The sequence below is a fragment of the Alternaria rosae genome (genome assembly GCF_020736505.1).
Source record: "Alternaria rosae strain MPI-PUGE-AT-0040 chromosome Unknown BKA58scaffold_13, whole genome shotgun sequence".
Lineage (NCBI taxonomy): Eukaryota > Fungi > Ascomycota > Dothideomycetes > Pleosporales > Pleosporaceae > Alternaria > Alternaria rosae.
The window spans coordinates 616,425-644,414 of NW_025763582.1; the positions used below are offsets into that span (position 1 = coordinate 616,425).

Below are 27,990 nucleotides of genomic sequence, written 5' to 3' on the forward strand. Positions count from 1 at the left end.
TTGGTAGAGAAGTGAGGGAGGAAAAAGGAAGGCGACCGTCCTGGCGGTTTTGCCCCGCTCGAGCTCAAGCTCCCACCCCCACATCCAAACTCCAGCTGTAGTAGGCATTCACGCACTCAACTCTGCCCGGCGGCGACAAACATCTGCACACCATGGATGATATACATGCGCCAACGGTCTCGTCAGGGCCCACGTCCGCAGGCTACTCCAATGGCATACCAAAAGAGCAGCTGACGCTCCAGGAGCTCATGGCCGAGAAGGACCGAGTAGAGACAGAGTTGAAGGCATTAGGGCAGGTGCTGGATTCGGTACGCAAATCAGGGCTATGGGTGGGATAAGCAGTTGACGTCTGGTTGCAGCATGGCGTCCGTATGAGCACCGGCCTGACCACCTTTGACGGCTTCCCACGCAGTGATATCGATGTCCCCCAGAGTAAGGAGCCTGCGTCATCGAGGTCGCTCATGGCCGCTCAGGATCGTCGCTGACCGGTCGCAGTCCGAACAACGCGCGCGCGCATCATACGGCTGAAGAACGACTACAAGGAGCTCATGTCGCGCATTGAGAAGGGCCTCCACGAGCACCACGCACGTCTGGCAGCGCAGGCGAGCGACGCGACGACCGCCAACGGCGCACAGGCAGGGCTGAGCGCACCGCCCGCCGCTCTTGAAGCGCCCTTCGCGAAGGTCAACAGCGTCGTGGCAGACAGCCCGGCAGCCACGGCCGGCCTGCAAGTGGGCGACACCATAACCAAGTTCGGCTGGGTGGACTGGACAAACCACGAGAGGCTGTCGCGCGTGGCCGAGGCCGTGTCGCAGAACGAAGGGGTACGTCGCACCACGCTGCACAGAATGCTATCTCCAGTCGGGCGTGCAGCAGGCTGACAACTGCAGATTCCCATTACCGTCAAGGCGCTGCGACCCAACCCATCGGGCGGCCCGGCAGAGATAGTTGAGATGCAACTCACACCGCGGAGGAATTGGGGTGGAAGGGGACTGTTGGGCTGTCACTTGCTGCCCATGTAGCGTGTATTATAAATCACCCAGTTGAAGTCGACAAAGATACGTCGAGGTTGGATGGGTGGCAGGCAAGGCTGGCGGCAGCGCGCGTGGCGCACTCGGTTTGGCTAACAAGCATAGCATGATACCCGGCGTTGTTTGCTTTGGGATGAAACAGATCAAGGACTCTGCTAGTAAATCACAATCTATGACTACAAAAGGGTGCAAGGCAAACCCGGGGCTTGTTGAGACAAAGAAGCCTATAGCTGCCTAACGCTGCCTCTGCCTCTGCCTCTGCCTGCCTGTGAGGTCAAAATTGCGGAAGGCGCCAAGAGATTTACACCGCCCGGGGCGCCAACACTTCAGCACAACAAAACCTCTTCTTGCCCACTTCACGCCCGCTACTTTCCCCACTCTTTATCACCCGTGAGTCTGCACCACCGTCTTTTGCTCAATAACTCTGTGCGACCCCGACTAACATCTTTTCGACAACAGTCTCTGCCCACTACCCCCCTCACACACCACATCACCCCGCCACAACACCCGACACCATGGCCGAGACTGCCGCAAGCTCAGTCCCTACCTTCAAGCTCGTGCTTGTCGGTGACGGTGGTACCGGAAAGGTATGACGCCCCTCTGGATGCGTTTCGCGATAGCAGCCCGTCTATTGAGACGGCCGCGCGACTGCGAGAGACTGCGATGCAGGATTGCTAACAGCCCCACCACAGACCACCTTCGTCAAGCGCCATTTGACCGGAGAGTTCGAGAAGAAGTACATTGCGACGCTCGGAGTAGAGGTCCACCCTCTCGGCTTCACCACAGTACGTTAATCGACCCTTTGCCGCCCGCGATACGCCTGCTAACGAGACGACAGAACCTCGGCCAGATCCAGTTCGACGTCTGGGACACCGCTGGTCAGGAGAAGTTTGGTGGTCTCCGCGATGGATACTACATCAACGGACAGTGCGGTATCATCATGTTCGACGTCACCTCGCGTATCACATACAAGAACGTCCCCAACTGGCACCGTACGTGCGCCCACAACCCCCCGATACACATTCGCTAACAACTCCAGGTGACTTGGTCCGTGTCTGCGAGAACATTCCCATCGTCCTCACCGGTAACAAGGTCGACGTCAAGGAGCGCAAGGTCAAGGCAAAGTCCATCACCTTCCACCGAAAGAAGAACCTCCAGTACTACGACATCTCTGCCAAGTCCAACTACAACTTCGAGAAGCCCTTCCTCTGGCTCGCCCGGAAACTCGTCGGCAACCAGTCTCTTGACTTTGTCGCCGCCCCCGCTCTGGCGCCTCCCGAGGTCCAGGTCGACCAGGCCGTTCTCGACCAGTACCGACAGGAGATGGAGAACGCCGCCCAGATGCCTCTGCCCGATGAGGACGACGCCGATTTGTAGATACGGTCATGAGCTTGCTCTAGGCCACGGCTAGGGCTCTAATGGGTATACGACATGGACGAGATTTAGTGGAATGGGACAACGGATATGCAGCTCGAGAATTGAGGACATTCTTGGCGAAAACGGGGCATGCAGAGGAGGACTGGCGGAACTATCCGACAGGAAGCGCTGGACTAGCCGGCGCTTCGACGAATGAACAACTAGACTGTTCCTGATCAATTCAGAATGATCTCAATGATGTTGCGAATGTGATGAAGAAGTCTTAGATGAAGATGAAGATGTGCGACTAAAAAAGCTTTTCGATTCTACTATTAACACGCCCAAGGGCGTTGCGACTACTACTACTACAACAGCAAGTTCGTATCTTCATTAATCAAGCTCTTTCCAGACTCCGCTTGCTCGGACTTTTTCAATGGAATGCGCCACCAAGCGCCCAGACGCAAGATAAGAAACGACGCGTGATGTCGGTATGTTCATTATACAGAACAACGAGGGTCGCGTAATAGCGAGCCCAGAGCGCGTAGACGACCGAGATGTTGACAAGTAAAAGGCTCGCTCGCTGTAGTTGATAAACGATCGTTTGTGAAGGCGCGACAGAGAACATTGAGACGTGAAAGATGATGAGCGCGCAAATAAACAGGACGAAGCGAGATACAACGAAAGCGAGAAGGCGGGGACGCCGTCTACGATTTTAGCATGCTGCGATGATGTTAGCCCAAGTCCACACACAGCAAGAAGAAGAAGATAGGAATACTCACGGAGCAATCAACTGCGCATACTGCTGCTGCGGCACAGCTCTCCCCTCTTCAATAACTCCCCTGATAACATCGTCCTGCTGCAAATTACTCCACAGATGTATTGACATCGCCTTCTTACTATTAAACAGCGTGTGCGCCACGCCCCGCACCTGTCCGAGGACCACATTCGCAATCGGCCACGTATTGCTATATTGCTGCAGCGTACCCACGTCGAGGCGGATAGACTGCTTGATGATGTCGTCTTGGCCGTCAGGGACGAGGAAGGACCAGTATGATAGGTGTACGACGGACGCCATGACGACGACGCAGGTGAAGAAGGGGGTGTGGTAGAGGAGGGGGCCTGGCAGCCGGATGAGGGAGGAGATGTTTTCAGCGGAGGTGAGACATTTCGCGGTGTGGATTTCGCGGGTTTGTGTCGGTAACAAAACCTGTCCGGGCTGCACACATATGTTCACGCCTTCCACCCTTCCGAAGCCAAGGTTGCTGCGGGGTCGGTGCAGCATAATCGTGCTACCGGCGTTTACCATGTGTGCCTGGAACAGCACTTCGTCGACGTGCCCGTCGTTGGATACGATGTCGGTTTTGGAGGCGGGGAGATGCAGGCGCCAGTTACATAGATATTGGTCTACGACGTCGACGGCGTGGTATTCGAAGGTGGAGTCTAGACGCGCGCATTCGAAGACTTTTCCTAGGATGCGGATTGCGTCGATGAGGTAGGTGAAGGAGGAGAAGGTTGCGAAGTGGGGGAGGAAGGCAGAGTCGTCGTAGTCGGAGAGGGTCGAGGGATATGGTATTTGCTGTGGAGGTTGTTAGTCTTGCGCTCTGGAATGGAGTATCGGCGTGTGGTAGTAGGAGTATGGCGTGTAGTTGGGATATCTTATGCATGACATGCATAAGATCGATCTCATCATGTGTGACATGCAGTCAGATGATCTCATCTGGGGTAGGAGCGGCACGGGTTCGCACTAAGAAGGGAATCATGCCAAGCCGATTTGACACATGTCAGATCTGATGTCAGGGGAGTGGGTACTTACGCCTGAAAAGTACTCGACGTTCTCACATGGCAGTGGGACGTCGGTTACGACGTCTTTCAGTCGGAATTGCACACCGGGGTTGACTGCTGTCATCATGCCGTTGGCCGTAAACATGGACCACCACGTTCTCCGCCAGCTTTCTTCCAGCTGGGGGTCGTTTTCTCCGTGCATCAGCGCAAATTCCATACGGTTGAGGCCGATTTCCAGTGTCAGGTTTTGGGCTATGGTGAAGATTTGGGCGGCGCGTGGAACCTCGTTGTGGGCATGAAGGCCGATGGCGAAGAGGAGAAGGGCTTGGACCGACCACGCATCTCTTGCGTAGTTGTTGCTGTCTATCTGGCGATCTAACGCTTCCTTGTACATGGCCGTAGGTACCGACGGTATGTAGCTGGATCCGATGAATTGCACGGCATATTCCAAGAGTGGGGCATGTCGTTCCTTGAAGAGTTCTAGCAACCTCGGCTCCGGGAGACAGAAGGGATGTGAATTGTAGAAAAAGTGGTAGAAGGCCTGAACGGCCGTCTCGGGTCCCAAGTGACCAAACCGGTTCAGACGCGCGGATCCATTTAGGTTGAGTTGAGCAACTGGTGGGGCTACAGGTCGGACGCCAAGACCGTGAGTTGGGCTGAGCTGGTTCATACCAGCATCGCCGTTGTACGAGTACTCAGGCGACGAGATGTGGCCATTGTTGGCTTGGACTTCAGGTGCAGATAAACCTAATCACGTTAGATGTTGTGACGATGCCGTCGTTGCGATATTACCCACCATTTGGGGTCGTGGACGCGCCGGTCTCTTCCTTGGTTTTCCGCTTGCCCTTCCAGCCTCTTCGCGACTTGATGTAGGTGCATTCCACGTCGTCGGTCCTACATCGGGAACATCGCACACCACCGTCGCATTTCAAATGTCTACTGCGGCATGGGACGCACGCGACAGCGACCGAGGCTCTGGTTTGGTCGTTATTTGACTGCTTCTGGCTGGTCTTCTGGCCGCTTCCTTTGCTGCCGCCGCTGTCCGACTGGGGCGTTTGCGCCGGAGGCGTGCTTCCATTGATGCTGCTCTGGGTGGTGATACTCTGTGTCGGCGACAGATGGAGCCCTAACGAGGGCGACAATGGCGATGTGGAGTCCGGTGAGAAGTTCTGGTGGCCGCCCCAGTAAGTGGGATCTACGCCAGCCGAGATGTTCGAAGGAGCGCCGTTCATGTGTTGCCCAGGCATCGCCATGGCAGAGGGAGGCATCGCAACAGAACCGTCTACGCGCAGGCGATTAAGAATCCACGGTATCCAGGTCGGCGCGGGCTTTGCGACTGTGCGTAGGTAGAGACGTTGAGGTTGCAACGGGTGCGGGCTGCTAGTACTGTTGACCCGGCACGTGACGCCCGTCTACTCGGCCTAGCGCTGAAATCGCCAAAAGCTTCCGAAGCCTCCTTCCATCTTCACCCAATCGGCCGTCTCCGCCGAACTCAAGACGCCAACCGCAAGACGCAAGGAGAGCCTCAGCCTCTTTGTCGGCCCCTCTGTGATCGCCGCCCCAGTCAGCTCAGGACAACATGTTCTGTGCAACTACATCGTACCGTCGACATGGGCGGACTGCCCCGTCGCCCTTTGACGCACCGTTGGATCCTGCCGTCGCCTGTACTTCGCTTGTGCCGCTTGAACGCAAGCCGGCCGGGACTGAAACGCACTGCTGGCGAATCGGATCCAACGAGCTGTCTCCACGGCACTGCCGTTGTCCATTACTGGGCCGTTTGCGCGCATTCCCGTGACCGTCGTATCGCTAGCTTTGATTCCGCCTTCGCTTTGCCATTTTATCGTGGGGTTAGTGGTTCTGCGCACGTTCGGCGGAAAGGGTTGAGTGTAGCGACCCAGCTGAAGTAGTCGCCTCGCCACATGATCTTACACGTTCCATTGGACTGTGTTAGTCAAGGAAATGCTACCGCGGCTGCGACGTAACAGCACAGTGCGCCTCTAAGATTTCGGCTCGATGCAACCTGGCCTTGGCTCTCTATGCTGCTACAGCCTTATCTGATACCAGCGATGAACCCACCCACACCACGCCAAAAAGCAATCCAACATTCGTCTCGATTGGCCAAACTTGGGCTGTCTAGGCGCTGAACGCATACGAAAGGAGGCGGACCTGCGCATTGCCTCCAAGCCTCGTCGACTCTCCACTAGGTCTCGCTCATTTCCGTGATCTGGCTACGACGTCTTGCACAATCAGCCATGCAGCAACTTTCAAATCATTCAATGGGAAATTGGGTATTAGACTCGGCGCCTATAGTCTATCTTGCTGTACTCACAAGAGAAGAAATGCCGCTGATGCTAGAATATGCAGGGAAAGGATGATGAAGGAAACCGTGCAGGGCCACTCAGCACGCCCCTTGTCTACGTCTCTATACACCTAGCCTTAGTGAAGTTCCATACGTCCCCGGAACAGTCATTCAGGGACCTCTCAGCCTTCCACTGCAGCTCGGTTTCTGCTCGTCGCACCTCGGCCACACAGAAGCCAACATCTCCAGCCCTGCGGCCGACTTCCCTGACGGGGATCTTCCGTTGAGATGCCTCCTCCAAGCTCTGGAGAACTTCGCGGACCGTATGTCCACGGCCCGTACCTGGGTTGATGTCAGTACACAGACCTTAATGTGGGACGTTCTCTTTCAAGGCCACCACTCACCAAGGTTGTACGTGCGAAATGGTGCTATGGTGCGACCAGCCGCCGAAGCTGCCAAAGCCGCAATATGGCCACGAGCCAAATCGACTACATGGATAAAGTCCCGCACTGCCGTCCCGTCTGGGGTGTTCCAATCGGTGCCGAAGATGTCCAGCACTGGCTTTGTCCCTGTCAGGACTGTTGCAATGACTGGAATTAGGTTGCTCGGTTTCTGTCGAGGATCTTCACCGAGAATACCAGACTCATGGCAACCGACCTACAGTTGTTAGACATACCTCAAATGCTTCCTGAAAATCGAATGTACATACCGGATTGAAGTACCGAAGGGCGGTTATCGACCATGTGGGGTCGGAAAGCGCCAGGTCTGCCAGAATGGACTCGCACATGAACTTGGATCGACCATAAGGTGATGTGAGGCCCAGGACGCCCGGCAAAACTCGGCGTTCTGCCCCATCGCTATCTACGAACGACTCGGGATGATGCACGCACAGCTCTTCGCGCAGAGGTAGCCCACAGTTAGCCCCCTCGCCGTAGACTGTTGCAGAGGAGGAGAACACAAAGTTCTTGATTCCAAACTCCTCCAGCAAACCCAGAAAGTCAACCAGCCCGCAGACGTTGTTGCTGTAATATCTCAAGGGCGTCCGGATGCTCTCTTCAACCGACTTGTACGCTGCGAAATGGATGACACCTGATATCCTGGACAGTCTCTCAACGACCGGTTCTTGCGCGTCGTCCATATCCATGTCGATACCAGAGTCTGTCCTTTGTAAAGTCGAGTATGGGAATCGTGTTGGCATAGGCACTGGCTTGCTTATGATCGAATACGATGAATAGCTGGCCAGTACAGTCTTCATCTGCGCACTTCTGTAATCCAGTTGGCGAAAGTGCAATGCTGGCATTCGTCGCCCATGCGCCGTGCAGAAGTCGATCGCAAGACTTCGCACTCTGCTCAGGACGCTTTCGTATGAGTTGCTCAAGTCGTCGATGACCAGCACGTTGTAGCCTTCTTTGAGCAACTCCAATACTGTATGGGAGCCGATGTATCCCAGACCACCGACGACCATGATGAAGCTGGACGTGAACCCATCGATGTTAAGAGGATCTGCTACTACATCGTCGTCGAATAGCACCGATCGTTGTGTTCCCGGTGTATTGATTACTTCCGGAGTTACGGAGGGCGATAGCGAGTATGTCGAAGAGGATGATGACATTTTGCGCAACTATGCTTGGCGCATGAACGAGTGTATCGAAGAAGAGCGAACGCGTTGATTGTTACGGCGCTACCTTTCTCGATACGTCCGAAATTCTTTATACGCGCCACAGCGTTCAACAACAGCCTCAAATCACGATCAATTAGGCAGAAGACATCGAAGTCAGACTTTTCCTGCGCCGTCAATATTGTTTACATGGCTTGGCATGATGCGGCCTCTTCATCCCGACTCATCAGTTTCGGAGTCTCCTCAGGTCTAGCACCCTCAGAATATACTCTCGCATCGCTAACGATCCCTGTCCAATTTGCATGGCCAAGTGCGCAAGACCTACCCGTGTGGTTGCATTGCCGCGTCCTCTAATCTCTCAAAATACCATCGCCTGGGCCGCAAGAGATTCAACGTGGGCATACGACGAGGCTTCGTTCGATGACCCGGTTCCGGTACTCATCAATGCTTTCTTGGTGCCCGAACACACCATTAAAATATCCATTACACACTTTCGTTTGTCAGTATCTGTAAGCTGTGTTTCTCAGGTCTTACTCTCCATCGCCTCATCTCCGTTTGGACAAGTCTCTCGTCACCGGCTCGTAGCCAGCCGCGCTCAAAGCAGAGTCATGGACGGGCCAAGCTCCGTAATTGTTCCGCTATACGTCTACCCCTCAGCAGGCGCATGGGATCCGTTTCACGATGTGTACGATACGGTGCCTCTACTATTGTTGCTACTCGTTATAGCGGGACTAACGATGTGTACTACTTCCAGAGCATCGTCGTTCCCTCGCATACACTTTACGGTTGTGATCAATGTGCATAACGGGCCTGGAGAGGGTGCACTACCGAACGCAGAATATACCGCAGCCATCGAGGCGCTCAACTCGCTCAGCAATGTACGCACTATCGGTTATGTGGCAACCACGTGGTGTACCAGGGACTTGAGTTCTGTACTGGATGATATCGCCGCCTTTTCATTTTGGGGAGAATATGATCCTTCACTGGCTTTGAGTGGTGTCTTTGTCGATGAGACGCCTACACAATACTCTACAGACTATGCAGTGTATCTCGATAGCATCACTCAAGCAGTTCAAGACAGCGCCGGACTAAAGGACAGCTTCATTGGTAAGCTCAGCCCGCCTTTCTATGTATCGATAGAGGACCGTTACGGCAGTCGGCTTTCGAGACCCCTGTTGTGTTGCCGTTCACTTTACCGTACCCTCTTGAATGGGTCTCTTTCTCTTGCAGGCGTCAAGAAACTCCATTTCTCAACTCCGGCAGTTGCATGAGCGTAAGGCTGACACTGCACTTTAGTTCACAACCCTGGGGCTCTTCCAGAGCCTGCTTACTTTGATGAGGCACTGTTCAATGCACCGGACTTAACCGTTATTTTCGAGAACTCATTTTCCAATTGGACGGTTGAGGGTGGCGAGCTTTTCAAGGTGACGGATTCATATGATCGCGAAAAGCTTGCACTGCTTGTGCATTCTACACCGGATCTGACAATTCTTGAGATGGCTAGTATGCTATTGCAGTTACTAGCCCTGGGCCGCAGCATCTGGATGACAGCTAGCTCGGATTATACCGATCTCGACGGTGTGCTGCCTGCGTTCATCGAAGGCGTGGCTGCGCTGCTGAGGTGAAGGTCACAGCCATGGAAGTGAGGGTGGTAGGTATCATGTCATCGATCGCTCAATCCACGCAAGCTACACACGTCTTTGACCGTTGTCCTCTCTATGGAGCTTCAACCAGTCCATCGTCTACAAACCCTTATGCGGCAAGCCTCGATCACTTGACTCCGCTGTCTCTAGCCTGGGGCTTGATGACTTTGATCTCTGGAAAGAAGCTGGCATGCAGAAGGAAAGGATCTTCTAGTCACAGCTGGTTTGTGCTACCGTGGCTTTCTCAACAGCGAGTCGGCTAATGCGCCGTGACGAGGCGTACCAAAGGCGGTCCGCCATGTAAGAAGTCCCTCCGTGACACAAGCGGTCCGTCACCCCGTCGGTTGAATCCGAGGAAAGCTTACGAGGAATTAGCCCAACTACACAATGCCGCCTCCAAACAAGCAACGATCATCACGAAACTTGACGTAGAAATTTGGACCACCAAATGTTTACATCCGGTTGGCTCTAATATTACCCCGAGAGCTCCCCTGTTTGCCGCTTTAGGCGGCAGATCTAGCTCACCCAACCCCTGCGCGTTTCCCCGGATCAAACAAACAAGCCTTTCGTCCTGCACTAAAGCTGCATACACACTCTATTTCAACCTTGGCCTTCATTTCGAAATTCAATCTCTGCTGCGTACCGCGTGGGCCCATGTCTACTTGTGCATCTTTCCAAGCGACGCTCCAGGCTTCGATATTGACACTTTCCTTGATGTATGTCATCCTTGGATGAGCACCGAGGCTACTCCGCGAGAGGAGGGATAACAAATACCGGCGGCTCTGCGAAGACATGCAGTGTACGTGCTGCATCAAGAGGTGCAGAGGGCCGAAGTCGTGCCGCCATGACTGCCACCTCGCGGACTGTCGCGCTTCTCCGCATCGCCTTTCTGGCCTTCGCTTATAGAATACTGTGCTAGTTTTTCCTCCCAGGTGGACTTCTCTAGCTGCATTCGAGGGATGCGTTCGTTGCGCTTCCGATCGGTCGGGTCCGAAAGCGAGAAGCCAACTTTCAGATCACACCACAAACAACACAAGGCCGGCGGAACGCAGGATCGCCTCAACCAGAAGAGCTCTTGTATGCATGGCTATTTACAGCCATCCGTTTTGCTAGTTCGCTGAGTTCTCACAGCTAGACGATAAAACACGAGGAGACAGCGCCATTACGCGTGATCAGCCTTGCTAAATGACGACATCAATATGCGGACTCACCTACCTCTATTGGCAAGATTTCTTGTAAACCACGCATGCTTGCTTGTAAGGATGTCGAGAATATACATCCGGTAGACAGCAAAGTCTACTCGCCTCTTGCTAATGTTTCAGTTACACAGAGTGGATCCCAATATATGTGGCAGGACCCGACTACCGAACACGGAAAGTGGAGTTGCGTGATCGCAACCACACAAAGACTTTTCGATACTCTCAAAAGCTCGTATCGCACGCCGATACGGTGGATGTACCGCCTATGTGGCTTGCATCTAGGGAAGGATTTGTGTGACGTACGTTCGGGTTCGCTGGTTGGAGTAGGTCTGCAACGAACCCGAATAACCTCGATGTCGATTCGCGTAACGCATCGAGATCCATGGTCAATCTAATTCGTCGTATCGTATGCGACATGTACATTCGTCCCGACCATACCGTGCATCTGGCCCTCAGCGGCGGTCTTCCCGCAGGCTAGGAACCTGCACACTTACCACTAACGTCGTAGTTCAGATCTAGAGACCAACGCATCATCCTCCATCGAGAACGGTCAACAAGATCGCGCTCTAGAATTAGATGACCACGCCATTCCCCGCCGACCAGTCAGCCTCACCCGGAAACTTGCTCGAATAAGCCAGTTCACCCGTTCGACCAGCAGTCTCACTATACCGACCGCAGGCAAAAGCATAAACAACATCAATATGCCGAGCATACCTACCGCAATCGATATATCCGCCCCAGACTTTCCACCTCACCTGCATCGGATATTGAATCGCATTCAACCGGCCGGTAGCTGCACCTTGGCAAACACGACCCGTACCGATATTAAATCCATACTATGCATACCTTTTGCTTGATGCATCAAACAAGCAAAAGATGGTAACGTCATATTCCACCAGTGAGCTGTTCAGCCTCAGACACACGCCACCGATGTCAGATACCCGGCCGTAGGACACCCTCACTTCGGTAGGAAGAGCCGGTGTAAGCAGGGTTTCTCCAGCTTTTACGACGGCTAAAGCCAAGTCGCATCACCCGAGGTTCATGCGTGCTGTGTGATATACGGTGTGCAAAAGGGAAGGGTATCGAGGCTGGGGTAGCGGAGATGTGGAAGAATGAAGTTGGGCGTTAGTGTTTTGCTTGCCGGAAATACTGGGAGGCATACCGCTTGGAAGTCTGACTGACTCGTTTGCTGCTGGTATAGTGTTGAATCGCGATTTGGAGATGTTGCTGCAGAAGGAATGCTGTGTCAGCAGACAGCATGAGCCAGGGGGTATAGACCCCGTCGCAGACATTGCAGCTATAGCAGCTACCGCATAATGCGATTCAAGCAGGCTGTACTCAGCGCAGACAACCACGATAACCTGGTTGTGTTGCAAAGCTTGGTACAGCGAAGCACGCTGGTCTAAGAACGATATCAGCCTCCTGAAAGCTTAAGCACAACGTCAAGGTCGGAAGTAGTGAGCAAGCTTCGATGACAACAGAATAATCATAAGCCATCCAACTACGTCCCTCCTATTTCCTACTCTACCCATGATTCCCCAGCCCCTCATCCACATCCGTAACCTCAACCCTCCTATCACAAAACTCAACCCACCCATCCAACTCCATCTTCTTCAGCACCGTACTAAACCCCTCACTCCCATCTCCCTTCCCCGTTCTACCACAATACCTCCCCACAATATCTTCTTTCAATCCTTGCTCCGCCCCCGCTCCATCCGGATACTCGATGTGGAACACGGGTTTCCCCGCTGCAATGAAGGGGGCGAAGGTGGCGCACTCACCGTACTTTGCACATTGCTCGTTCACGCTGAAGTGCACGATGGGGAGAACGGCTGGGATGATATCGCCGGCATTTTTAAGGCCGAGAGTGAGGTTTAGGGGGGTGGTTAAGGCGGAGAGGTAGGAGATGTAGGATATTGAGGAGGATTGGGTGAGGGAGAGGCCGTTGTTGTTTTGCTGGGGAGGTTTGTTAGTCAACATATAATTACACAGCGGCAAATGGCATAGAGGTAGATATACTCACATAACCATCAACATTATCAGGATCAACACCATCACACTCCTTCTCCTTCGCCAAATCTATCCTCTTCTTCATTATCCTCCTCACATTCTCACTACCCAGATCTAACCATTTCTCGCCCGGCCACCCATCTAGATCGCGCCCAAGATCCTCTTTCTTGAACTCCGACGCGTCAGGCCGCCAGTCCTCGTAGCTTCCTGCGCTGAAATAGCAGATCACTTTCTTGCCCATGGAATGTAGTTGGTTTATCGTCTCGGTGGGTGTGTCGAAGAGATCGATGTCGAAGATGCTGACGTTGGGCGTTGTGCTGGTGTCCGACGAGGATAGATCGGGTGGGTGAGAGAGGATGATTTGCCAGGTATCGGATACGGATGGTTTCCATGGTATTGTGGTGTTTGGTGTGGGGAGAGGTGTTAGGGTGGAGGCTGGTGGTGAGGTGTTGTCGTTGTCGTCGTTATCGCGTCCCAGCGTGAGGCCCAAACCTAAACCGAGGCCTAAGGCGAGGATTAGGATGAGGATGCCGACTGCAAGGAGAATCTTGCGCCGGAGAGACCATGGTTGTTGTGCTTTGGGTTTCGCGTACATCGTGCTTTTGTGCGACCGGTTGCTAGGCGGAGAAGATGAGGTTTGCCAACCTGCTGAATTTCCTCCACCGACGCCAAATTATCTATCACAGTCAAAGCACGAGGGTTTCAGTAACCGCAAACGTTCAGAATATACAACAACGGCCAAACCGACATGAAGGCGCTGAACAGCCACACCTGACACTCCTCAAACTCTCCAAAAAAAATCGATAGACTGGAAATATCACGAGGAGACGCGTCGCAAGCGGCGCAGTGACGTGCGCCACCTTGCATATGTAGGTAATATACAGCTGTTGTATGTAAGACGGATAGTAACTGTATCTGGTGTAGCGCACATGCAGTCATATTGCGGGTGAGGCGTGCCGAAGGAATACGCTCCCGGCTGGAAAGGTTGGCAGCTCAACACATTATCGATTGATGGGGGCGAAAGCACTAGTTCAGCTATTCGTAAAAGGCCATGGTACAGTTACACGACTGAGTCGATTTCGGCAGACGATATGACTACGTGGCCGGTGTAGTGAGCTGTTCGAAGCTGAGGTAGCGAAATGCGGCGCAGCTGTCCCTCCAACTCAGTTCTGGTATTCACCCATATTGGAGTTGTGGCTGTGCGATTGTGGGGTTAGCTCAGGGGTCAGAGATGACCGCCTAAACTCCGCAGCCATTCACTGGTCATGTTGGATGCAGGGTAAAAACCACAAAGACAATTTTGACTGAGCTTCAGCTAAAAGATATACATTGAAGATGGCGGTTGCGATAGTGACCGATGCCGTGTTTTCCTAGAGAATGCTTATGTCTACAGTGGGATAGCCTTTGAGAACTTGTATTGCCTGCTGGCGCCGCTCATAGACACCCAAAGCGTAAGCGGATCACTTCCCAACTGCTCTTTCGTCGCACCGGTCGTGCTTGCCACGGCGCCTGGGACAGTGATGGGTATAGTCGTGCCACATTTGTTTCCGCCTGCCGTGTACACGTTGACAGACTCGATGTTGGCGCCATTGGCGGATGTAGTCCAGGTCAAGCTGGGTCGGCATAGGTCGCGAGTTTGGCGGTTAATGAATTGCTGTGCGAGATCATCGTGCTTGAGGGTCTTGAAAGGCCAGGTGGTGCTGCAGTACGTTAGTAGGATGCTCCTCTGGCGAAGCAAGGGTACATACAGGCGCATCATTTCAGCTGAGATAACCTCAATCCATGTCATGAGTAGCGAGTACTGGCCACTCTTGCCGTTCACGGTGGTGGCTGGCACGTCGTTGACGCGCATGTTAGCCTGGTGGAACATGTATCTATACTCCATATTAGTAAGGATCAATGAGAAGGATGGAGCTGCACTTACGGGTCCCAATGTAGGCCGAAGAGATTGCGCATTGCAGTATCTCGAGAGTTGATCATGAGATCTTCAAATGTCCCTTTGCCTGCAGAAGTATCGATCCACTCTTGCAGTGTACAGGCGGGAAGATCGCAATTGTAGTAGATAAGCGTTGCCCAACGCGGCATGACGTTGAGTCCTGCATAACCGTTGTTCTGAACATTGGTGGTCAGTGGCCAGAAACTGTTCTGCTGATTGCGAAGAGGCGGGCGCGTGTTATCTCCTACGACATTGACGATGCCGTTATCCATCCAGCCTTTGATCGCATCTGCGTTGTGTAGACCAGTAATTGCAGGCGGAATGATGCCCTTCCCGCTCCAGCGTTTAGCAGCATCAAGTCCGACCTGCTTGAGCCAAGCTTGGTTGAACGAGATTTCTTTGGAGGCATCTGAGTACGTCGCGTTGGTTAGATCGGCGTGTGAACTGGTTCTGAGTCAGTAGTGCAAAGCATGGAGACATGGGAGACGTACAAAGTATGCGAGATGTGCGCAAAGGCATCGCGTTGTTCTTCATCAGCGAACCAATTTTGTAGTTCGTCGATTTCGGCACATTCAAGGCTCCAGGTATACTGAGAAGGCGTCGCAGGCCAGATGTTGGTACCAGTGCCGGGAGGCTTTTGGAATTCCGGGTTGCCATCCTTCTGATCGGCGTATTCGATTGCGTTTGTTGGGCTACAGACTCTCTCGCCTTGACTCGTGTCCGTGGACGCTTCTATATCGCCGTTACCGTTGTGACCGATTTCTATGAAGAACTCGGATCCTGCAGGCATATTGGCGTTCAGGTTGGCTTGCCATGTGACATGCAACGAGAGGTCATCGGGCTTGGCGCGATAGTTCACGCCCGCCGGTCGGTACATGGGCGTCTCCAAAAACATATCATCCACCTGTGTGCTGAAATAGATCCTTCTGAAGCCGACGAAAAGGCCTCTTGTCACCCATGTGATCCAAGCGTGTTGGAGGATGTTGCTTGAAGGCGCCCAGTCTAGGGCGAATGGCAAAAACCATACCATTTGTTGGCGAGTGCCTATCTGGTTGATGACCGCGGCGGTTCCGCTTGTTGAGAACTTGGCGACCTCCCATGCCATTGACGCGTTCACAATCGTTGCAGGAGAGTGGTATATGTTCGCAATACTCACGTCTACGTTGCTATTGGAATAGTCAGTTCTCTATCAAGTCGCAAAGAGTGTTGAGACTCACGTTTTCAGATTAGCCGCAGAGAATCCGGTGACATTCGTGAATGATACAGGCTCATCGTCCAAGTTACCGCCGTTGCTGGAAACCCCGAAGTCGGCGGTTGGGAAAACATCGAGACGAACCATGCGTACACCAAAGTTAGTCTGGTAAGCATATAGATCATTCCATTGCCGCCTGGTGAGTGCGCTGTAGTACTGGTCTCCATAGTTGTATCCCACTTCGCTCACGGTGACGATGCCACCGTAGTTGCCATGCGTTGCCGAGGAGTTGAGTAAAGGGAGGTTTGTGATTCCATCCTGAGGAACGGTGACGATCTCGTAGGGTATGCCATAACCTTGAAGGCCAAGTGTAGCGCTGTTAATGGCCGAAGTCGAGTCGCGTGCGATGACCAATATCGTACTTGATACTGTGGCGCTTCCCACATACGCGGAGACATGTGGTAGAAAGAGACAGAAGCAGGTGAGTGCGCATGCTCGCAGTAATGATAGAATAGAAGACGCCATCGTCAAACGCGAAGTGAACAACCTGCTAACGAGACTTTTTTTTGAGGAACCTGGACGAGTTAATAAAGAAGTCTCGGCAGATATCATCTCATAGGCCACGGGGAGGACAGTGGTCCAGATGCAGTAAACCATCAATGGACTATCGATTTTCTCCCTTCCTAGCCTCAGCAGTCGGCTTTCTACCTGGCTCTCGACTGGATGCAGAACGTGACGCGGCGAACAACTCGATCAGATGCTTCAAATACTCAGTGCCGTACCTCTACAAGGCCTTGCATACGTAAGATGCCGTTAAAGCCATATGGTCTACCAGGGTCTTGGCAAATGAGTGTACTTGTGAAGCCACCGCGTTATGACTTTTGCCACGGCAGCCCAATGTATTGCGAAGATCTCAGGGCATGGCTCAACTCGTGACTCTGGCCTACCGAGCCACTGGATGTTTCTAGAGCAGACCCAAGGAGCACAGTCGCTACATACTGAAAGAGCGCGGAGGCACCATCCACGGTGCAGGATTGCCATGGGGTTGCAAGAACACGATTGTGTGTAAGGATATTGTGAACGAAGCGCCGGGTGTCGTCTAGCCTGGCTCCACGAAAGCACGCGTATGCCCGCAGCCTGCCCATATTGCGCGAGCAATTACCGCTCCAGACTTCATCCGCGGTAGGTGCATTGCATTGCATTCGCCTCGGAGACAAGACCGACAAAGGTGCCGTGATAGATGAGGCTTGATATTAAATCCTCGTGTGGAGGATGTTAGGCTAAAAGCGGTGCCGGATGAACGTGATTGAAAGAGCGAGGATGCGCGTGCACGGACGTTTACTACCGAACCCCCAGCTTTCAGCCTCGTCACGTCTTCCCTCGTCCACCACTCTTGTCGCGTCATCACGACACCCTCCCACGCTGACATCGCCTCGTCGTTAAGACCTAAATCATGTTTGTTCTAGTCTCAATACAGTAACAGTCCGCTGTTCGGGGTAGATGGCACTAGTCCCCAGATATCGCCAGCGTTCCCTGGCATCGCTCTCGCCTATGCCCGGTCAGAAGGCTTCGCGCTGCAAGTCGCTCACTGATGATTGCCGCTCCAATGCCATTCGCAGCGGCCAAGAGTCGTATTGCAGGATTCTCGAAGGATGGATGTGCTCCGTCACTGCCGCTGGCCCTGCGGCGGTGGATTTCTCACACCGGCTAACCACCCACCGTGTCTGCTAACGCGATCCGCAGATCAACAGCTAACACATGACTGCACAAACATAGGCCATGGTGAAAATCTTAGTATCTGTCAAACTGGCTGTCGGTAGCCGATTAGCTTGCCCGTGAGCAAGTGAGCATTGTTCCACCCTATTCATACTGGCTGTTCCAGTAGGGTATCCTATCCATCTTACTACTACGGTCTCTGCTATGGATCTTGCTACCAGTTCTGTGTGTATTGCCCGCTAACTGGCCTATATCGGCGTATGGTAATACCTGTACTCTTGGGGGTTGGAGCACCACTTGAAGATACCTAGGCATTTGAGCTACACCAAAAGAATTAAGGCAGGAACGATGCCTTCGCCGGATATTCTAGGCGTTCAAGCCTTCGAGACTGGACCATTACTACAGGAGTGGTGGGAATGGACACTTGTTGCTATCATCAGTGCCAGTGGGCTTGTAGGAGTCATTTCTTTCCTTTGGTATTCATACCGTTCCCTACGGACATTATTGAAGGTACGTAAGGATACGTACCATATTTGCTCCTCAGGGCTTATGAACTCCATAGGGTGACGACAACGATCAGAGCCTACCACGATCGGTACAAGAACGAATCCACCTCCTGTCCAACAGTTCGAGCGTCGTCCGCAAAACCCATACCCTCCCCACAAAGCCCTCCACGTTTGGCGTTTACCTAGGCCTCCTCAATAACCCAATAACACAAGAGGAAGCGCAGATACTCTCGCAATGGGATATCTTGGTGTTGGACTATTGCGAGCCTGGAGTCTTGGAAGCTGTTGGCGACGATAGTGTTCCAATGGGGCCTCACATCATCGCACGACTTGATCTAGCCCAGATAATCACTTTCACGACAACGGACAGTGAACTGGACATGTCGCGAGCGGTATATGTTCTGGCGTGGACTATTCAACGTACTTTGCGACAGCCGGACCAGAGAAGATATTTCACAGGTGTCCTTGTCTCTGGCTGGCGAGAGCGTATATCAGTGCCTCTACTCAATGGCTTGACGAAACTCCTCGTTGCCTACGGTCTGGATGTCTACTTGGAAGTAGAGGCTCCAGATTTCCTTGACGGTGTCAGGAAGCTCGATGTCGTATTGTTCGCTGGCTTCGTCGTTCGCAATGGGACAATCAAGTTGAATGGAGAGCGCCGAGACTTCTTCGAAATGGACAAAATGAAGACCACAACCAAGTCTTTTGTTTCCCAAGCCTGTCAAAGACCGTTCGTAACGATGATGTGGGATACAATCGAAGACGATGTCGAACTCTCGCACGCTGTGGTCAGAAGAGCACATATGTGGTGTAACTACCACGGCGCCATCCCATATTTTCCACGTCGACGGGCTCTATCGAACATCGACGAGATAGTTCCTTGTCAAGAGCCCTTGGCTGCTTTCCAGTGGCTCAAGCAACGAAGAGTCATGGAAGTCCACGAGCGATATCGCATGGCGCGAACAGTAAGTCTTCCTGTCCTGGCCATCCATAGTTTTTTGCTAAGTCTCGTTAGCTCGCTCCCGGTTTCTCAAGCATCATCGACGATTACCTCCCTTTACAACACATCTTTCCTCACCTTGCCGATACGCTCGCCGGCCTCGACGCAACCGACTCTGCCAACGACAGCGACGACGATGCGTCGAGCACATGTACCGATACTGTGCACTACCCCGAGATCGATGAGAACGGAGTGATGCTTGCACGAACACCAACATCACCAGTATCTTCTGGCCTGGAATGGACACTGTCAAGGGAGAAGCACAACAGCGACCCACTGTCTTGCTCACCCAATGGGTCGCCATATGGCTCTTTAGGATGCTTTCCGATTGGATTGGACGCGTCAATGACAGACTTTTCGCGTGTCATTGATTCACAACGACGTCTACGGGATCTGAAGCTGCTCAGCCGACTCTCAACCGCACAGCTACATTCTGTCGCCAAGGTTCTTCGTGGCTATTGCCACAGCAGCAGCCACTTCCTAGACTTGCTTCCAACGTCAAGAGATGCCATCTCAAAGCTTGTAGACGCACTAGCCCGTACAAATGACGACGCAGAGGACAACTATCAACTACAAGTATACTCTGCGCTCGACTCTGGATTCCACACGCCGGGCGGTGCTCAGTTTTGGGCTGTCTGGGAAGTAGAGCAGAGGACCCAATCCGTCATCATGTACATCTCCAAGTCGGTTCAGGATCTCAACGCTGTTCTGCTTCATACGCACTTGAGCAGGCTAGGCTTTTCTAGATACCAGTGCTTCTTAGCAGAATATGGCTTGACGGAGTTCATGGCTGGGTCCTTTTCGCCTGAACGACTACCCGAGAGGCTACAGCAAGACCTAGAACTTCTCTCGTCGACTGATTTACTCCTATATCTGCAACACATGCAATATTCGGAGTGGGATGAGGACTGCTCACTGCTCTCATCCATTCGGAAACGTTGCGAAGAGTTACTGATTGATGTGCCCACGTACCATCAGTTCAAGAAGCTCAGCAACGTGGATTACATCAGTGGTACAATCACCGATGAGCAGCTGGTCAACGCGAAGCTCAAATGGTACCGGCTCTCTCATCTACCTACGCTTGACGGACGTGATGCCCTAGAACTGTTCAGGGAAGTCGTGAGGGTGCTCGATGAGATATTATGGTCACGAGATCATGAGAGGCTAGACACAATCACTTCCGCTGTCAACAACATTACCAGCAGGGGGTCCCTAGATTCCGCGGCTGACTTTGTGCTTTTCTGCATCTTCTGTGCGGCAAGGAAAGCAGGGTTTGAGGAAGTATACATCGAGGTGTCGGATCGGAATCCCCTCTTCAACCAATACTCAGATCAAAGCGCAGCTTTCGCAGAGCTGTTCGCGCTCGGATCAAGATGCGAGGCGTACTTTGACATCAAGCCCAGCGACATCGGTATACTACTATCGGAGAAGCATAGGAACTACTACAACCAGGATGAACATCAGCCTCCGATGTGGATCTTTAATGCGCCATCGTTTGCTTCTGCTTACGCTGCAGCTCAGACCGACATTGACCCAGAGCAAAAGCCATCCGTTATGCCTGCATATCGCCGCTTTACGTTCCTCAGTGTCTTTGCGATTCCAGCACTAGTTGACATCATTCTACTATCTACGACTGGCCATGGTCTGTATCTGAGTATGCGTATGGAAGAGGAGCAACGATATTATGCTACACTGGCACTGATGTGCTCATTGCTCCTCTCTGGCGCGATTGGAACCTGGATCTCTATCGGAGGCACCTACTATCTTATCTCGATGGCGTTTTCAGCCGCCAATATGTTCGTACTCACGCGTCTGGTCGGTGGCCTAGCATTTACTCTTGCTGGCTGTCTTCTTGGATTCGTCATCATCTCATCGGTCGTGGGACCAGGGCTTGGAGCGGTGTTTGTCTTCTACCTTTTCGGTCTCACAACGTACCTGACTGTCCTTGCCGTCCTCTCCACATATCAGGTTCCAGGATCCAGTTTCCTCAATGGTCGCAAAGTCATCATCATGGTGGTGCCAACATTAACGGTATCCCCTCTGTTAACTATCTTCATTCCAGACTACGACATATACATCTATCCAGGAGTTCTATACATATTCATCACCTTGCTGATCCTCGGTACTCGGCACGTCGCGACACAATGGGTGACTTGGTATCACAACATCAAGACGCTTAACGATGCCGACATCAAGGACTGGTATGTGCAACGGTCAGCCAAAGAGCAGCATGTCGAGAGCGCTATGCATTCAAAGGGTACGTTCATCAACGATGCTTCGGCTGTACGTGCTAATCGAATATCAACAGATCAAGCAAGCAAAGGGCGTCATACCACATCAAGAGTTCGTGATTCTGACGCTCCTTCTTCAGAAAGATCTATTGACGCCCAGGACTTGTTTCACGGCATGAGCGAGCCAGCAATCTTGGCTCTTTGCCGCACCTCGCTCCACATTGCCGTGTTAAAGGAAAATGGACGCCGGTTCTGGCGGAAGCCTACGCATGATCCCTTTGTTAGACAGCTCGCAGGTTGCTGGGACTCGACACTGTTCTTACTGGACTGGTATGCACGCATCACCGACACCAAACGACCAATTCCGTACAGTTCAACCTGGAATCTCGAAACCCAGGTGGCGCTTGAAAGCATGCAGCAGTCGCAAAAAGGCATTCGGCTTCACAACTCCTTCATCCATTGGAGGACTGCTGGTGACGAGATTTACTGTGGTATACTTTACTTCCTTGTCGCACTCATGGATCGATGGCTCGATCTTGTACGCGGCGGCGACCAACCTGGCGGCCAACTAGTCGGATTGCTACCCTCCATGGATAACGATACACTTCGCCTTTCCGTCGGCTTTGGCCTTGCTTACTACCTAATTGGAGCTGTGCTCCTTGACTACAAAGCTCAGCACCTACACACCATGTCTGAGCAAATGTCCCCAGTCTCGATCCAGGACGCACACGAGATCAACAGGGCCAAATATAACGACCTAAAATTCAGGCGACACCTATACCTCAACACTCTATGCCGATTCATTGGTGTCCATGTGTGGGCCCTGGCGATATGTGCAGCGCTAATCTGGATCTTCAATGGCTCCTCCGTTGGTCTTAGCATATTTATTGCTTATGTTGGCGCCTACACCGGTCTACTCCTCTACCAGTACAACAAGATTTTCTCCGGGCCACATGCACTAATGCCACTCCTGGCAGCAGTCATTCTCGGCTTCGTGACTGGCAACATACTCATCACGGTATTACCAGATTTCATGTACAACAAGATCATTGCACTTGCCGTTTCAACCTGGACGGCAGCTCTTCTCTCGTTTCGGACTGCAAAGCTAGGCATGCCTGATTTGCTCCACGCGCGCACCTGGATGTCGAATCTATTGCCAAAACCCGAGCAGAACAAGGAGCTCAGTGATTCGACCGAGATGTCTAGCTTGAGCTGCGTCGCATCTCGAAATGAAGATCGCTCAACGATCGTCGAAAAATATCGCGCCTACAACGGCACTGGTGGTGATGCGGAGTTCAGTCAAAGTGAGCTTCACGCGTACTGCAGTAAGCTGCGGGCTGCACCCAAAGAGGATAGGTTTCGTGTGCATCCTAATGGTCAGCCCGGTGATCAAATCTGCGCTATTCTACTGTCATGCACCCACGAAAACCTCTCTAGGCTTGCCATGCAAGCATTCCCGACTATGCCCTTTTTAATCCAGCGGATTGTTCTAGCGTGGAAGAAGGAATCCATCAAAGTCTTCATCGTTCCTATGCAGGCTGTGGCTGGGGTTGATTGCGACCTACGGGCAATCTCGCATTATACAGGCGGATGTCTCACACTTTACGTCGCTTCGGATGCGAAGGGATCTGGCTCAAAGCAGATGAATGTAAGCAGCAATAGTGCGATCATCGCCGAGACTTTGGTACACGCTTGTTCAGAGACCATGTTTGGCATGCCGCACTACCAGGCGGAGATTACAGAATCTATACTTGCCTGCCGGGAAAGCGAATGTGGTTTCTACGCCATATCAGAATGCAGCAAGCGGTCCATGCCGGAGCTGATCGTGGGACCGAAAGCCCTAAGCTTTGAAACTGCGCTTCGCAAAGAACTCTTACGAAACTTGTGCCTTGGCTTCGACTGCGAAAGCCAATGGGATGATCTTCCTCTCGAGATTCGTCGTCTTTTCCTCCGACGATGTGTTGGCGTCCGCGCACCCTATACAAACACAGAAATGGCATGGATCAACGCGAACGTCCCAGCGGAAAGTTCATGTACGATTCTGTCGTGCATTGCGCGATATGACCTTGGCGCGTATTTAGCGGTTGTCAAGTACAGCTTCTTCAAGAACAGAGGCGATCAGGCTCTCACAGAGAAAGAGTATCGTCAAATGACCGCGGACATTCAGGAGGCGTATCATCCTGTCTTAAATCACTCGGCTGTTTCGGTTATCAGCATCTTTACCGAATACGTCCGTCTGCCGATTGCCTATGTCTACCACTCTGCTGGAACATGGGTCAAGTTCTTCTTCCTCGCATGTATGGCCGACCCCGAATACCAGCGCGAGCTGAACGGAGCCTTGATACACACACCGCGTCCAATAGCCACGTCTGCCACCTTTGTTCTGACGGGCTTATGGATTTACAGTCGGGTTGCAATGTCTGTTGCTTTACCGTTCTTCTTGTACCATCGCCGCAAAGACATCGCAGGTCTTGCCGGAACAGTGAAGGGTAGTTTGATCGTCCAGAAAAAGAACCGCCTGATCATTCGAAGCTATGGAGACACGGAGACAGCGTTCATTCATCCTGTCAAAGTTGGTGGGGTCAAACTGATGTTCTATCAAGGTGATCTGGAAACAGAGCCTACTTGGGGTCATCTCCGGGTTACATACTATGACGAAGAGATGCGCATCACGTTGCGTGAAGAGTACAAGAATGGCGCGGTTACCAATGAGTTTGTTTACGAGTATGCATTGAAGCAACTTCAGCGCAAGACGAAGATTTCAAAGGTCAAGAAGAGTAGGGTCCCTCTAAGCAGGACCTGTCGCAGTGGCCAGGATGAGGGTGCCAAGGTTGTATACAACCGGAAGGGTCACATTGAGTCGGGAAGCTATATCAGCCATGACAACCTGGTCCGCTTCAAGTACCATTATCGCAAGAACGCCAAGTATGACGATGAACTTCTTCGCGCCGAATTTGTGCTGCCGCACATGTCAGCCAACGTCAGCTGGTGTGCACCTCCTGTTCGCCATGCCGAGAAGATGGAGCGCTGGATACCTACTCCTCGCGTTCATGAAGCGACATTTGTCCAAGGAGCCGACGTATACGAATGCTCCTGGCTGTATGACCACAAATTTCATCCAACCATCACCACGAAGCTTAACGGCGCGCCAGTCGACACCCCAGATATGATTCGCCACGACTGGCTTGGCGTACTTAAGAAGCCCACCCGATGTACCTTCGCCGATGAGAATCCCTTGCTGGCCTTCAAGTCTCCGTCTTCCAGCTTTTTCAGTCGGATACTGCGAACAAACATCAAACAGCAAGAGATTTCCACGTCCAGAGCTCGGTCTCAACTCTGGAAAGCTTGGAAGAAGCGGAACGATCTAGATGGTGTTGTCATCCGATGGGTAGATGAAGAGTTGATCCGCAGAGAGGCTCTCCTCCGACCATATTGGAGACGGAGAGATCGCGGCAGTCTCGTGAAGGCCGAAGACTATCTGGCGCTGCATGCCGACGCTATCATGGCCAGCTCAGATCTCACAAGCGACATCAGCGCATGGACGCCACTTGCGATTCGAATGAGTGATTTGTTCAGCTTCGGTCAAGGTGGGGATGCCGTTATCTTCACAAGAACCAAAGCATTACAACGCGACACTGACCGCAACCTACATGTCATCGCTGTCGATACTGGTACTTGGCCAAACGAAGGCGGTGGGGTTTCGGCATGTCGTCGGGATCTCATCAACAACTTGCGCACCATCAAATGGCACATGGTCGTCGAATCAGCCAATGACTTTGGCTTGCCAAAGCACCAGACCGAAGAGAATGTTGAGTCACTCAAGGTGATACCGTTGTGGGGGCTGGACTTCATGCATCCAAACCATGGGATGTTCACCAACAAGCTGGATAGCGAAGTAGACCATCTGGTCAAAGCAGCCACCATAAGCGATATCGAGACGAACTTCGTTCCTACTTTGACTGCTCTCGTTCGCGGCGCACGAGCTACTACGATGACATCAGCAGACGTCAAGCAAGCAACGCGTGCTTTGGTCAATCTGAACACATACTTCCAGGATTCACGTCACTGGAAAGAAGTCTGGACAAGCGATGTGGTCAAAGATACATGGAGGAGACTGTGGCTGGCCGATGACATGCCAAATGCACAAGCGCCTTCAGAATGGTTCCGTACTGAGCTTCCAACGCTTAATCACTTCGATACAGCACTGGAGCTGTGGTTTCGATGCAAGTAAACCCTTTTGTAGATCGCAACTAGGCTGACTTTAGTAGATCTGTTCATTTTCTCGATCCCCATCCCTGAGAAAATACCCCACGTCTTTCAAGCCTCGCACCACAGCGTCTCAGCGTCATACGGGATCGTTTGCAAGCTGAAGCGCAACTGTACACTTCAAATTTGGGATCATGCAATCTCCTGGCGTGAGACGAATCTTTACCTCTCATCCGCCATGTGCACTTTACCACCCTTTATCCGAAACTCGCTACTGGGTCTGATGAAGTTGACATCTTGTCTCATCTTGCACCACGCCGATCAAATTCTTCCCTGCGCAGGTAGGTACATTGCGTCTTCTATCCGAACGAAGTGACTGACTTGATATGCTAGACTTCTTCAATCCCGGCTGGGAGGTGGAGATCGGTAGCGCAAAGGGTCAGCTCACCCACCGCAACGTGTTTCGTCGGAAGGTCGATCCCATTGTCAACGGTATCACCGATATGACAAAGTTCTCTCCAGTGACCGAGATTAAGACAAAGACGCCGACAGTGACTATGCTGTCCCATGTTTGGTTTGCGAAAGACATCAAGACGGCCTTACTTGCCGCGGACATCATCACGAACGAATGGGGCTTCAAGGACTACAAGCTCGACATCTATGGAGCTCTCAATAAATCGCCCGTCTACTCTTCCGAATGTCAAGAAATCTTAGCTTGCAAAGGCCTTGGACAAAATGTAGCGATGCGCGGCACTGCAGATCCAGCGATGGTCCTCGCCAACACTTGGTTGTTCCTCAACTCCTCCGTTTCGGAAGGACTACCGCTTGCGCTCGGAGAAGCGGCGCTTACTGGAGCACCAGTCGTCTGTACTGACGTTGGCGCGTCGCTGCGCGTGCTTACCGATCCTGACGACGGTAAACGCTATAGCGAGGTCGTGGCACCCAACGATGCATATGGTCTTGCACGTGCGCAGATCAACCTGCTGGCTATGCTGGATGAGTGGGCACAATATGCCGATGATGGCCCTGGGGTAGCGGCGCCAATCTTGCCTCACAAACCCACACCAAAAGACGTGGAGATCATCACGCGCCGAATGTACGAGAAGTCTGAACATCGACGAAAGCTGGGGATGATGGCTCGCAACATTGTCCAGAAGTCTTTCGGTGGTGAGCGCTACCTTCGCGAGCATGAGCAGATGCTCTGGATTGGTAAAGCCTGCTACGAGATGCTGGATCTGGAGAAGCGAACACCACCTCCAAGAAACCCAGCGCGCATGCTGTCGCTTCGTCGTAGCTTGCCCCGACTGCATCAACGTGATACTGCGTCAAGCCACATGTTCGATGCGCAGATGGAAAAGATGATGCATCCGCGCCCGTACGCGCCGAGACGAACATCAGCAACAACATCATTCTCGTCGGTATACATCGATGAACCATCGGGTTCCTCGTCAACATACTCCGACCCCATCTGGGAGCACGAAGAGTGGGACTTACACCATGAATCGCCCGAATCATCGGTCAAGTACGAGAACTCCGACACCGACGACTGGCCGATATCGGCCCTAACGCGTCCTACGAGATCATACTCGGGTGTTAACGCGAACGGAGTATCACCTGCTGCTAAAGGAAAGCGTCCTGCTCGATACTCGTATTACGGGCATGAAAGCAATCGAGTCTTCAAACCTGCATCGCCGAACGCGAAAATGGATCCGAAGAGAGCGGTGCTCATGCGTCAAAGTCTGGCTCAGACGGAGAGTGCGCGGAGCAGTATGAGAGCGAAGAGTCATTTGAATGAAGTGGAGCTTGCTGAATATGGGAATGTTGATAGTCGGCTATGATGATGGTGGAGATGAATCTTTCTTTCTGCATCTGCATTTGCATTCACGCTCGTTGACGGTATACCCAAATAAGTATAGTGACTGGTGTCGAGGAATTTGCGACGGTTCATTAAAGTTCGAGAGCATAGAATTGGTTTACTTGAAGCAGCGATATCTTTCGGCTAGAAACTGGGTCCGTGCTAGCGGTGACGTTCGTAGTAAAGCATCGGGCAAGTGTTGTATACTCGGGTCGATACTTGACCGCCTGGCCGCACCCACAACATAACAACACAGTTTGTTCGACAGTGGCTCTTGGATGTACATCGTCTACAGCCAAGTCAATCTCGTGATCCCTTCGCAAACCCTACCCAAGCTGCCGGAGACCCGCAGGCATGATCCTATCTGCGCTACCGCCGGAGATCCTCAGCGAATGTGTTGCTTCATCGTC

The 27,990-nt window shown here is 52.5% G+C and overlaps 8 protein-coding genes across 8 annotated transcripts; 4 read left to right on the forward strand and 4 right to left on the reverse strand.

Annotated features, from left to right (window-relative positions):
- Window positions 1–152: 152 nt before the first annotated feature.
- On the forward strand, window positions 153–1,022 carry BKA58DRAFT_406429 (26S proteasome non-ATPase regulatory subunit 9; the record flags this gene model as incomplete). The annotated part of the gene is made up of 4 exons (XM_046171956.1): window positions 153–308; window positions 360–432; window positions 496–824; window positions 891–1,022. 4 exons carry the CDS (start codon window positions 153–155, stop codon window positions 1,020–1,022), a joined length of 690 nt encoding a protein of 229 aa, XP_046020343.1.
- Window positions 1,023–1,546: 524 nt separating this feature from the next.
- Window positions 1,547–2,408, forward strand: BKA58DRAFT_326150 (GTP-binding nuclear protein-like protein Ran; the record flags this gene model as incomplete). The annotated part of the gene is made up of 4 exons (XM_046168041.1): window positions 1,547–1,618; window positions 1,724–1,816; window positions 1,870–2,023; window positions 2,071–2,408. The coding sequence occupies 4 exons, from the start codon at window positions 1,547–1,549 to the stop codon at window positions 2,406–2,408; spliced, it is 657 nt and encodes a 218-aa protein (XP_046020344.1).
- Window positions 2,409–2,687: 279 nt separating this feature from the next.
- BKA58DRAFT_394735 (uncharacterized protein) lies at window positions 2,688–5,562 on the reverse strand. The gene is made up of 4 exons (XM_046171218.1): window positions 4,966–5,562; window positions 4,201–4,916; window positions 3,167–3,963; window positions 2,688–3,107 (listed from the first exon to the last, which is right to left on the reverse strand). The coding sequence occupies exons 1-4, from the start codon at window positions 5,435–5,437 to the stop codon at window positions 3,092–3,094; spliced, it is 2,001 nt and encodes a 666-aa protein (XP_046020345.1). The 5' UTR covers window positions 5,438–5,562; the 3' UTR covers window positions 2,688–3,091.
- Window positions 5,563–6,329: 767 nt separating this feature from the next.
- BKA58DRAFT_66970 (UDP-glucose 4-epimerase) lies at window positions 6,330–8,234 on the reverse strand. The gene is made up of 3 exons (XM_046175694.1): window positions 7,178–8,234; window positions 6,873–7,125; window positions 6,330–6,810 (listed from the first exon to the last, which is right to left on the reverse strand). The coding sequence occupies exons 1-3, from the start codon at window positions 8,078–8,080 to the stop codon at window positions 6,584–6,586; spliced, it is 1,383 nt and encodes a 460-aa protein (XP_046020346.1). The 5' UTR covers window positions 8,081–8,234; the 3' UTR covers window positions 6,330–6,583.
- Window positions 8,235–8,694: 460 nt separating this feature from the next.
- BKA58DRAFT_444829 (Spherulation-specific family 4) lies at window positions 8,695–9,711 on the forward strand (the record flags this gene model as incomplete). Its single annotated transcript, XM_046174105.1, has 3 exons — window positions 8,695–8,771; window positions 8,841–9,193; window positions 9,383–9,711. 3 exons carry the CDS (start codon window positions 8,695–8,697, stop codon window positions 9,709–9,711), a joined length of 759 nt encoding a protein of 252 aa, XP_046020347.1.
- A 2,725-nt stretch (window positions 9,712–12,436) lies between these two features.
- On the reverse strand, window positions 12,437–13,770 carry BKA58DRAFT_370441 (glycoside hydrolase superfamily). The gene is made up of 2 exons (XM_046168989.1): window positions 12,952–13,770; window positions 12,437–12,884 (listed from the first exon to the last, which is right to left on the reverse strand). The coding sequence occupies exons 1-2, from the start codon at window positions 13,531–13,533 to the stop codon at window positions 12,453–12,455; spliced, it is 1,014 nt and encodes a 337-aa protein (XP_046020348.1). The 5' UTR covers window positions 13,534–13,770; the 3' UTR covers window positions 12,437–12,452.
- A 472-nt stretch (window positions 13,771–14,242) lies between these two features.
- Window positions 14,243–17,847, reverse strand: BKA58DRAFT_432763 (uncharacterized protein; the record flags this gene model as incomplete). The annotated part of the gene is made up of 6 exons (XM_046173142.1): window positions 14,243–14,638; window positions 14,687–14,812; window positions 14,863–15,318; window positions 15,366–16,040; window positions 16,092–16,560; window positions 17,823–17,847. 6 exons carry the CDS (start codon window positions 17,845–17,847, stop codon window positions 14,326–14,328), a joined length of 2,064 nt encoding a protein of 687 aa, XP_046020349.1. The 3' UTR covers window positions 14,243–14,325.
- BKA58DRAFT_450381 (uncharacterized protein) lies at window positions 17,760–27,563 on the forward strand (the record flags this gene model as incomplete). Its single annotated transcript, XM_046174350.1, has 6 exons — window positions 17,760–18,292; window positions 18,345–19,253; window positions 19,304–21,545; window positions 21,603–25,746; window positions 25,774–26,066; window positions 26,119–27,563. Exons 1-6 carry the CDS (start codon window positions 18,131–18,133, stop codon window positions 27,561–27,563), a joined length of 9,195 nt encoding a protein of 3,064 aa, XP_046020350.1. The 5' UTR covers window positions 17,760–18,130.
- Window positions 27,564–27,990: the final 427 nt, after the last annotated feature.

Bases quoted from the DNA above. Each gene is read 5' to 3' on its own strand.
- BKA58DRAFT_394735 (XM_046171218.1), bottom strand. From the start codon at position 5,437: ATGCCTCCCTCTGCCATGGCGATGCCTGGGCAACACATGAACGGCGCT. The intron at 4,917-4,965 runs GTGGGTAATATC...TAACGTGATTAG, and splicing joins CGCGTCCACGACCCCAAATG to GTTTATCTGCACCTGAAGTC. The intron at 3,964-4,200 runs GTAAGTACCCAC...CAACCTCCACAG, and splicing joins ACGTCGAGTACTTTTCAGGC to CAAATACCATATCCCTCGAC.
- BKA58DRAFT_66970 (XM_046175694.1), bottom strand. From the start codon at position 8,080: ATGTCATCATCCTCTTCGACATACTCGCTATCGCCCTCCGTAACTCCG. The intron at 7,126-7,177 runs GTATGTACATTC...TAACAACTGTAG, and splicing joins CCCTTCGGTACTTCAATCCG to GTCGGTTGCCATGAGTCTGG. The intron at 6,811-6,872 runs GTGAGTGGTGGC...ACATCAACCCAG, and splicing joins ATTTCGCACGTACAACCTTG to GTACGGGCCGTGGACATACG.
- BKA58DRAFT_370441 (XM_046168989.1), bottom strand. From the start codon at position 13,533: ATGTACGCGAAACCCAAAGCACAACAACCATGGTCTCTCCGGCGCAAG. The intron at 12,885-12,951 runs GTGAGTATATCT...AAACCTCCCCAG, and splicing joins CTGATAATGTTGATGGTTAT to CAAAACAACAACGGCCTCTC.